The 10,810-nt window shown below is 55.5% G+C and overlaps 2 protein-coding genes across 2 annotated transcripts; one reads left to right on the forward strand and one right to left on the reverse strand.

The window, feature by feature from the left end:
- Window positions 1-1,607: 1,607 nt before the first annotated feature.
- On the reverse strand, window positions 1,608-8,139 carry LRR1 (leucine rich repeat protein 1). Its single transcript, XM_064659697.1, has 4 exons — window positions 7,820-8,139; window positions 7,652-7,750; window positions 4,477-5,204; window positions 1,608-2,487 (listed from the first exon to the last, which is right to left on the reverse strand). The coding sequence occupies exons 1-4, from the start codon at window positions 7,994-7,996 to the stop codon at window positions 2,235-2,237; spliced, it is 1,257 nt and encodes a 418-aa protein (XP_064515767.1). The 5' UTR covers window positions 7,997-8,139; the 3' UTR covers window positions 1,608-2,234.
- A 1,748-nt stretch (window positions 8,140-9,887) lies between these two features.
- On the forward strand, window positions 9,888-10,484 carry RPS29 (ribosomal protein S29). Its single transcript, XM_064659702.1, has 3 exons — window positions 9,888-10,043; window positions 10,193-10,292; window positions 10,364-10,484. The coding sequence occupies exons 1-3, from the start codon at window positions 9,982-9,984 to the stop codon at window positions 10,370-10,372; spliced, it is 171 nt and encodes a 56-aa protein (XP_064515772.1). The 5' UTR covers window positions 9,888-9,981; the 3' UTR covers window positions 10,373-10,484.
- Window positions 10,485-10,810: the final 326 nt, after the last annotated feature.

Raw genomic sequence — 10,810 nt, forward strand, 5'->3', positions numbered from 1 at the left:
CATTCTGGAATTAGAAGGACAATCTGTAATAAATAGTTCCATGTTACACAATTATAATGAAGTAATTCTATAATTATAAATAATGGCAAGAATTCCTCTCCTAACTCTGTACTTCATGTCCCAGCCCCTCTCCTTGTTGGGCAGGGGCCAGTTGTGGAATTTGGTGCCAATTCCATGGGATGTGCCGGGCACAGGGCGCTCTGGAGGGTCCCACCCTGTCCCCCCTGGGACCTGCAGGAGGGGCTGGGGGAACATCAACACTCATTTCCACCCTTTTCACCGTTTCTTGCCCCAAAAAGGCACCTCCACAGAGCCAAACTGAACATCCTGGGTAAAACTCCAGCAGCTGGGACACTGTCCAGTTGGGATAACAGAGCTCCCTGGCAGCACATGGATAAACACATTCCAGATCACTCAGCTGAGAGCCTCGAGGGACAGGGCACAGGGAATGGCTTCCCACTGCCAGAGGGCAGGGTCAGATGGGATATTGGGAAGGAATTCCTGGCTGGCAGGGTGGGGAGGCCCTGGCACAGGTTGCCCAGAGAAGCTGTGGCTGTCCCAGGATCCCTGGGAGTGTCCAAGGCTTGGAGCAACCTGGGCTAGTGGAAGGTGTCCCTGCCCATGGCAGGGGGTGGAATAAGATGGGATTTAAGGTCCCTTCCAACCCAAACTGTTCTGGGATTCTGTGATGGCTGGGGAAGAACCTGTGCAAGGAGGGCTCCAGCACCTCCCACCCTCCTCCACGCTGTGCCAGCTGCTGTGGCTTCGGAGGAGGAAGGGCAGCCAGGTCTGTTTGGGGATGACATTCCCTTCAGAGGAGCACAGCTGGCTCCCCTGGGAGGGTCCCACGGGTGGGTTCCTCCTCTCCCAGCACACCTGGTTTCCTGGGAGGATCTGGGCCACTGCACAGCCCCCTCCCAGATCTGCATCTGAAATTCTGTAGGAGTCCCACAGGAGGCCAAATTTCCGTGCCTCCTCCACCTTCCTCCTCTTAATCACGTGCTCCATCTAAAAGGTGCTTTTCCACATGAGTAATTTCCAAGTTGCTGCAGTCAGAACTCTCTCCCTTTACAGCAGCATCAGGGGTTAGCTCTGGTTGGCATCTGGTTAGATGGCAAGTGTGTAATTCATGGAATCATGGAATCGTTAAAATTGGGAAACACCGCTAAGATCATTGACTCCAACCATTCCCCCAGCCCTGCCAAGGCCACCACTGACCCATGTCCCCAGGTGTCACATCCACAGGGCTTTTAAATCCCTCCAGGAATGGGGACTCCACCACCTCCCAGATGGAGGCAGCCTGATCCAATGTTGACCACCCTTTCCCTGAAGGAATTTTCCCTAACATCCAATCTAAACCTCCCCTGGCAGGCACTGAATACCACTTCAAAAATAACTGCACAGTGCTCCCTCCAAGCCATCACATGTTCCAGGGATGCCTAAAGGCTTCTCAAGGGACTTTTGTTCCAACCCGAGCCATGGACCAGCTGACAAGACATGAAATAAGGGCCTGTGGATACGCCCACTATTTCAGTGTCCTCACCAGGGAAATCCCTGGAATACAGTGGAGGAAAAACTCCTCAGAGGAAACACAATCCACACGTCAGTAGAAGGGTTTCAAAATTTAATAAGTCGACACGGTGAAACAAATTCAAGAATCGTTAAAACACGAGAGTTAAGAAACAAAGTTTCCGGCACATACTTAGAAAAAAAAAGACATTTCTCGTATCACAAAGAGATAAACCCCCAAAAAACACCATTTGCTCTGGTAAAAAACCAGCAATGCTGGTCCCTGCTGGAAGTGGGAATGTTGTAAGAGAACCCTTAAAAAAAAAAGAAGCACCTGGAATTACATAACCGGTTTGGGCCTTAATTTCTCCTCCGTGTAAAACAGCTGGAAAGAGCCGAGTCCAGCGAGGAAGCCAACGCAGACACTGTCCATGGGCAGAGCTCAGGGACAAGTAAGTGTGGGATAAACTCCCAAGAAGGAACCCCTTACTCCACAAAACTCGGAAAGCTGCCGCGACGCTCCGAGCAAAGCCTGGGAACAGGGAAAGGAAAGCCAAATACATTCTAGGGAAGGTTCGTTGGAGCTCCGCATCGCTCGTCATTCCGACCACAGGGACATTCCAGTGGTGGAGGGAGAGTCAGGCACCGGGTCGGGCTGATGTGTCCCCTCACTGCCAGAGGGCTGTTTGATCTCTGTTGGGCAGAGCTTTGGCACCCAGCAGTGGTCACCCGTTGCTCTGGAGGTGCCTGTCCAGGAACTGGGAATAGCAGTGCAGGGAACAGAAGTAGCAGAGGATGGGAGCGTCCGTCCCTCCCATGTTGTCCACGAGCACCACGGTGTGAGCCACGTGGTGCAGGTTCATGGTCACCGTGATCTGGATGAAGCTGCTCAGGCAGGCACTTCCACACTGGCAGGTTTTAGCCACTCCCAGATCCTCACACAGGTGGGAAGGAAGGAGATGGCAACCGTAAGGGATTCTGTGGAACGAGAGGAGTGAGTGTGAATTCACCGCAAAATTAACCTCAGGAACAGTGACAGGCACAGGCACCAGCTGGGAGAGACGACATTCCGAGAGCACAGACATGGAAAATCTGGGATTTTTGACTGGTTAGGAATTAAATGCCAAGACAGTCAGTGAAAACATGCACCCCCTTTACCCACCGAGTGCCAAGGACCTGAACTCCTGGAGACACTAAACAGCACTCCTGACAGCCTGGGGCACAGCCAATTAGGCAATTAAAAAGAAGATTAAGCATAATGAGAATTAGGGAATTAAGTGAAGATTAAGAATAATGAGACAACTGGGCACATACTGTTCCTCCCTCGTGTCACCCATGGAGATCACCAGGTTTCACCCTGGCCTCACGCAGCACCCACAGTTTACTCCTCCCTCTCTTCCACAAAGTGGAAGCAACATGAAAACACAACTCAGAGGAAAGGGGAGATAAAATGAGCCTTTTTGCAGCAGTGCCACCACACTGCAGGCCTTAAATTAAGGTTCTCCTGATACACAGCTCTCTCCATCCACCGTGTCACCAATGACATCCAGAGTCAGGAGCAGGAATTGCTTCTTCCTAAATTCACAGCAGAGCAGGGTCAAGTCTGGGGTACAAAAGAAATGATTCCCCTGAAGTGTTTTTGTCAGTTCAGTTGAAGTGTGGGTATCACCAGTGCCCAGCAGGCACTCCAGGCTCAGATCCCACTGACTCACATCCTGCCTACACCTACACGTTTCCCAATCCTTTCCACATACCAGCACTCACATTATGAAAACTCCTGTGGGGTTTTTTTTTAACCACCTTAATTTCAGGACACCCTTTTTTCCCGTCAGGAAAAGCATAATCACAGCTCTGGTACTTTCCCAGAATGAAGACTGATTTCCAAACGTTTATTCTGCATCTTCCCTCCTCCTGTTTGTCCCTTTCTCAAGGTTTTTGCAGGAACTGAGCACTAAAACCTGACCAGCACTGAGGGATTGAATTCTCTAGAAAACCTCTATAAAAGCCTTAACATTTACATCAAACCCACTGCAATTTATATAACCTTGGGAAAGGAGACACGTGGGGGTTAATTATAAAATCAGCAAGGTCAGAAGAGGGTGTTTTGGCCCAGAACATGTGCTGGCTCAGCTCCCTTCAGGGTGTGCCCGTGGATGCCTTTGGTGCAGATTTCTGTGCAATCATCCCGAGTTTGTGGGGCACTCCCCACCCCCAAGGCAGGAGCGGGCACAGGATGGAGATCAGGGACACTTCAAGCCTGTCTCTCACCCTCCTCTGTGCCAAATTTCCACCTTTGTGCTCCCTTTCCACCCAGAACAGAGTGGGAGCAGCAGCAGATGGTACCTGAAGGTTCCTGGTATGCCAAGGATCACGGGTGGTGTGAGGGAAGAGGAGGGAGCAGACAACAAACAGCAGCCTGGCAGGGTGATATTTACTTGGTGAAATAATAATTTCACAATTATTATTGAGAATTGGGATTCTCTGAATAAGCCAGAATGCCCTCACTCCAACCCCAAAGGAAATTAGGAGCTTCAGGAAAACCTGTGGCAGGGAGAAGCCTGCAGCAGAAGTGGGTCAGGGTTGTAGAATTGATTCCCTTCCCCAAAGCTGGCCAAAAATATTCTGTTTATCCCCCCCCCCGGTGGATAAAAACACTTCAACCCGTAGCTTTGCCTAAATGCTTCCAAGGCACCCATTTCCTGATGATTTTACAAGTGGAATTTGAAGGAATTCGAACCTTGCGAATTTAACAGGTGATGAGCAACAGGCACTGAGGGGAAAAGAAACAGCCAAGTGAGGAAAGGTGGGAGTGGCCGGGTGGGAAGGGAGCAGTGCCAGGTGTGAAAGGAGCAGTGGCAGGCGGGAAGGGAGCAGTGCCAGGTGGGAAAGGAGCAGTGGCAGGTGGGAAAGGAGCAGTGGCAGGCGGGAAGGGAGCAGTGCCAGGTGTGCACCTCCCGCTGCCCTTACCTGTGATTTATGGTGGCTCTGGCAGCACACTCCAACAAAGTCAATGGGATTTTCAGCTGGATGTTGGGCACCAGCGGGTTGGGCTGCTCAAAAGGATTCCCAAAGAGGTCCAGGTTCTCCAGAGAGAGCCTCCTGAAGTCGCTGGGCAGGAAGGGCAGTTTGTTGCGCGCGGCCGACAGGAAGCGCAGGCGGCCGAGCTGCCCGACCCTGCAGGGCAGCCGCACCAGCTCGTTGTCATCCAGCTTCACGTTGACCAGCCCCCGCAGCTCACAGAACTCCAGGGGCAGCGCTCGGAGCCGGTTCTGGCTCAGGTCCAGGAACTGCAGGGATTTCTGCAGGCTGGAGCAGCACAGGGCCCCGCTGAAGGACTCCAGGTGGTTGTCGTGCAGGTCCAGCTCCTGCAGACACACCAGGTCCCCGAGGGTCGCCGGCAGCTGCTTGATGTGGTTGTGGCTCAGGTCCAGCTTCCGGAGCTTCTTCAGGCAGAGCACGCGCGTGTCGACCCGGGCCAGTTTGCAGTAGGAGGTCTGCAGGTGTTCCAGGGAGTAAGGGAAGCTCTTGGTGAGGGGATAGTCCCTCCTGGAAGTTATGATCATTTTCGTCTTGGGTTTTTCCACTTCCGAGTTCTTTGCCGGGACCAGAGGGGAGAGAGGGAGAACTCCGGCGTCGGTGCCTTGGTGAGCCAGTCTCAGGGCTGAAAGGAAAGTCTTTAAATCGCTGGCATTTGCCTGCAGGAAAACACAGTTGTGCAGTTAAAAGCTCATTATCCTCCTGCTCGTTTGTTACTGACACCTCCCTGTGTGTATCAGGAGCTACCAACTCAGCAGGGCAATGGAATGGGACAGGGAACAGCTCTGTTTACAGCATTTAAGAACAAACACGACCTCTTGGAATAATCCAGATCAAACTGTGCTGCTGCACCCAGGAGAGGAACAAAGCACTGAATTCACAGCTGAAAATAAAGTACTGAAAAAAACCCCCAATGCCCTGGGATCTCCCTAAAATGCAACACGATAAAGGGACAGTTGTGAACACACACAGGGAAAATCAGAGGCCTAAAACCTGAGACAATTTCTGGAACTTGCTAGGAAGGAAAAAAGATGGAAGCTGGGAGTAAATCCAACAAAAGGAAGGTGGAAAGCTTCAAGGCAGGTTAAGTCAGTGCTTCTGGCCACACACAGCTCTGGCTGTGCCAGCAGGAAAATGGACCAAATGACTGACCAAATAATGCTTCAGGTGGGATACAACAGAATGGCAGCAGAATCCCAGAATGGTTTGGGTTGGAAGGGACCTTAAAGCCCATCCAGTTCCCCAGGGGCACCTCCCACTATCCCAGGTTGCTCCAAGCCCCGTCCAAGCTGGTTTTAGACACTTCCAGGGATCCTGGGGCAGCCACAGCTTCTCTGGGCAACCTGTGCCAGGGCCTCCCCACCCTCCCAGCCAAGAATTCCTTCCCAATATCCCATCTCTCCCTGCCCTCTGGCAGTGGGAAGCCATTTAAGCTTCAACTGACTCTCAGTAAGGACAGAGGTTCAGGTGACCTGTGTTTTAAATGAAGATCCAGAAAGCTCTGATGTATCTGTTGTACTGATAGAATTCACTTTTATGAACAGGAGGGCCACCAAATACTTCTCTTCTGCATTTTTCAGCAACTTTCTATTGGAGCTGATGTGCAGTTGACAGGCTCTTAAGCCAAAAAGTGGATTCTAAAATAAAAAGCACGTTGTATCCATAAAAGAAAAGAACAAACTTGGAGTTTTGGCACAATTCTGGGAGCCCAGAGATTGTCACTCTGTTCCCTGCTGTGACTCACCCAAGCCCTGTGACACCACTTCTGCACCTGAAAGACAGTTTTGTTCCTAAATGTGTTTAGACCAAGTCCCAGAGCGTGTACATAATGTACACAGTGGACATAATGCACTATAAACACCCAGCACAGGATATTGGATATAATTCTAGATGCTCATGGGAGATAAATTAAGGCAATAAAGATCAAACCTATTTGACTGCATATGCAAAATAAAAGCCTCAGTCACAGAAAGGATGTTGAGTAAAAGAGTTTAATGTGCATCGATGAGACATCTTAAATTAGGGTTCTGGATATGGAGCATGCAAGAGGAATCTGGAATATTGTGAGATAAAACTTTTTGACTTCTCACTCTCCAGCAAAATTCAGATGAAAGGATGCAGAAAAAGATATTCTGGGTCTAATGCAACGTGCAAGAGCTTTCATTTTTGCAGGACACAGAGCACGTTGGCTTCTTACAGGGAAAAAATTACTTGGATTTGGGCTCCTCCTTTTCCATTTAACCCTTTAACAGGTTCATAACATTTAGGCTGCTTTCCACAGAAAAACAACAGAAAGTCAAACTGCTTTCCAAACCACCAATCAACGTTATTTGCCTTTGTTTACACATCCTGACTCAGAGGTTTCAGAAAAGAACTCTGAGGTTTAGGAAAACCTGTCCCAATTTCCTCTGCTACAGGGCCACAAAACATTCCTGCTACGGGCACAGAAAGAAGCGACAAGAAAATTTAGTGTTAAAACGTGATTTTTGGGGTGAGTTTAAACGTTATTAAAAACCACTTTCTCCTGTGAACTGCAAATAAATACACTGTGTTGGCATTAAGTAGGATGGTGCCTTTGCCCTGCCCAGGTGTGCTCTGAAAGCCACAATGGGCACTGATTGTCCACAGAAATGAGAGTAATCTCCTTTTTTTTTCCCATTAGAAAGAAGGTAAGGAACAACTGTTTAATGGAATTTAAGGCCAAACAGCAACACTGTATCAGAGGGATGAAAAAAAAGAAAGTTTCTTTCTAAAGCTGGGAAGAACAACACAAAAATGGACTTTTCTGCTCCTGAAGGAGCAGAAGAGAGAACACAGCCCAGAGAAGGGGGAATGGCTTCAAACTGAAACAGAGCAGAGTTAGATGGGACATTGGGAAGGAATTCCTGGCTGGGAGGGCGGGGAGGCCCTGGCCCAGGTTGCCCAGAGAAGCTGTGGCTGCCCCTGGATCCCTGGGAGTGTCCAAGGCCAGGTTGTCCGGGAGCAACCTGGGCTGGTGGGAGGTGTCCCTGCCCATGGCAGGGGGTGGGATGAGATGGAATTTGATATCCCTTCCCGCCCCGCGGTGCCGGAGCCCCCCGGCTCCCCCGGTCGGTCCCGCACGCACCTTGCTGAGGCGCAGATCCACCGCGGGCTCCCGCAGCCGCACCGTGGCCTTTCCCTGCTCCACGAACCTCGTGAAGAGCCGCTCCACGTTCTGCTGCACCTGCGGGCACAGCCGGTCAGCGCCCGCCCCGGGCACCCCCCGCGCCCCGCCCGGCCCCGCCGTGCCCACCTTGTAGCGGGCCCCGGTGCGGTCCCGCGCCGTGCACACCATCAGGTAAACACCGCCACCGCCACCGCCCGGCGGCCGCCCCAGCGACACCAGCGCCCGCGCCGCGCGGCCGCGGCCCTGCAGCCCGCAGCTGGGCAGGAGCTGGCTCAGCACCTCCACCTCGCACCGCAGCCGCATCCCCGCCCCGCTCCCGGTGCTGCTCCCGGCTCTGATCCCGGTCCCGGCACCGCCACCGGCCCGCGCAGGGCGGGCGGCGCCGCGGGGGCCTCCCGCAGTGTCCGCGCGCAGCTGCCCGCCGCGCTGCCTGCCCGCGGGGATGCCGCCCGCCGCCGTGTGTGCCCGCCGGGATCGCGGCCTCGCTCCCGGTGAGGGGCCGGGGACACCCGGCGGGCGGGACCGCGGGGCGGGAGTGGAGAGCGGCGGCACCGGCGGCACCGGCAGCGCGGGGCCGGACCGCGGGGCCCTCGGCGCGGAGCCCTCAGTGCGGGCCGATGGCGCCCCCTGCTGGGGGCGGGTGGCGCATGTTGGCGGGAACGGGGCAGGGAGGGGAGAGGGAGGGGACGGGACATGGAGGGTGTGGATGGGACACGGGGGATGTGAGGGGACATGGAGAGTGTGAGGGGACATGGAGGGTGTGGATGGGACACAGGGGATGTGAGGGGACATGGAGAGTGTGAGGGGACATGGAGGGTGTGGAGGGGACACAGGGGATGTGAGGGGACATGGAGAGTGTGGAGGGGACACGGGGGATGTGAGGGGACATGGAGAGTGTGAGGGGACATGGAGGGTGTGGAGGGGACACAGGGGATGTGAGGGGACATGGAGAGTGTGAGGGAACATGGGGATGTGGGGGCATATGGGGGGTATGAAGGGCAGGGCGGTGTGAGGGGACATGGAGGGTGTGAGGGGACATGAGGGGTATGAGGGGACATAGAAGGTGTGAGGGAATATGGGGGTGTGATGGGCAGGGGATGTGAGGGGACATGGAGAGTGTGAGGGGACATGGAAGGTGTGAGGGGATATGGGGGTGTGAGGGGATATGGGGGTGTGAGGGGATATGGGGGTGTGAGGAGATATGGGGGTGTGATGGGCTGGGAGTGTGAGGGGACATGGAGGGTGTGAGGGGTCACGGGGAGCTGAGGGGACATGGAGGGTGTGAGGGGACATGGAAGGTGGAGGGGACACCGGGAGCTGAGGGCTGGTGAGTGTGATAACAGCTCAGGCTCCCTAAACGACAGGAGGAAGCGGCGAGAGCGGTGTCGGTGCAGCCGTGTCCGCCCTGAGGGCACGAGGGGGATGCGGCCATCGCTGCCGCGCCTCACTCCGCCCAGAGCCGGCTCCCACCGCGCCAACCAGGACTGGGAGGGAAACAAAATAAACCAGTGGACCCTTTCAGCGCTGTTTCATCACGTTTATTATTTAACGACAAGATCTGGGCTTGGAAATTGGCGGCGTGCTGTTAATTTTTGGCCGAGCGGCGGGTGTGCGGTGGCGCTCGGGCCCATGAGGAGGCGCTGTGTGTGTGGGGTAAAATGGGGTTTGTGCGGGGCCGGGTGGGGTGTTGGGGGTGGTTGCGGGTCAAAAGGGAGCCCGCGTGTCTCTGTGTTGCCCAGGCTACGCTGCAGGGCCTGTTCACAGGCGCGATCCCGCTACTGACCGCCACGGGAGCTTTGACCTGCTCCGTCTCCGACCTGGGCCGGTTCACCCCTCCTTAGTCAACCTGGTGTCCCGCAGCTCCCCGCGGGTCACCATATTGATGGCGGCCTTAGCTTGGACGCCCGCTCGGCACAGCGCCCTGCAGCCCAGAACTCCTGGGCTCAAGCGATCCGTCGGGCTCAGCCTCCCCGGTAGCTGGGACTACAGGCGCGCGCCACCGCGCCCGGCGGAGGAGCGGCCGGCACAGAGACCATACAACCCTCACCGCCGTGACGTCACGGGGCGGGGCGACCGCGGGAGCCGCCCCACTGCTCGCGCGGCTCTGACGTCACGGAGAGGAGGGATCCCCCCACAGCCCTCCCAGCGGTGACGTCACGGGCTGGAGTGTGTGTGGAGCGGTGACGTCACGCGCGGCGGGAGCCCGCGCCGCGGTGCACGCCGGGAGCCGCCGTGAGGGCTTTAAAGGAGAGGACCCGCCGCCATCTTCCTCTCGCCGCCGCGCAGCCATGGGGCACCAGCAGCTCTACTGGAGCCACCCCAGGAAGTTCGGGCAGGGCTCCCGCTCCTGGTCAGTGCCGCTCCTTGGGCAACCGCCTCGCTTCTCTTCCCCTTATCCTCCTTCCCCGTATTCCTCCTCCCTATATCCCCCCCCCTCACAACTCCCCCCAGCCGCCATTACCCGCCCTGACGCGCCGCGCTCTCCTCTCCCCTTCACAGCCGCGTGTGCTCGAACCGCCACGGCCTCATCCGCAAGTACGGGCTGAACATGTGCCGGCAGTGCTTCCGCCAGTACGCCAAGGATATCGGGTTCATCAAGGTGAGCCGCGGGACGGGGCGGAGGGCTGGGGGGGCCCGGTCCCCGCTGACGCCTCTCTCCCTCTCTTGCAGCTCGACTGAGCGCCCGGAGGATGAGGAGACAGCCAGGAGCTGCCGGGGCGTCCCTGGGCCTCCCTGGCACATCCGCAGCGTCCCGGCTCAACCTCACTCAATAAATGCTCTCCCAACCCAACTGCTCGGTGCGTGTTTCCTTCTGTAAAGGTTTGAGTGGCTGCAGGGGCTCCTCTCCCTGCGATGGTGTTCTCAGAACACGGGGGACTCTGCTGGGGCTGCCCTGGTGCCCTCGTTCCCTCCCTACAAAACCTGGTGGTCTCCATGCTGTTTGATGTTCGTGTGATCCCCCTGAGCCTTCAGGTTTGCAAATGCCAGGGATGGGGAGCTTGGAGTGGTTGGGAAGTGTCTGACCAGGCAGTCTGCTGGAATGTGGCTGCTGGTCTTGGAATTGTGGAATGACTTGGGTTGGGAGGGACCTTAAAACTGATCTCTTCCCACCCCCTG

Source organism: Pseudopipra pipra, chromosome 6 (genome assembly GCF_036250125.1).
Source record: "Pseudopipra pipra isolate bDixPip1 chromosome 6, bDixPip1.hap1, whole genome shotgun sequence".
Lineage (NCBI taxonomy): Eukaryota > Metazoa > Chordata > Aves > Passeriformes > Pipridae > Pseudopipra > Pseudopipra pipra.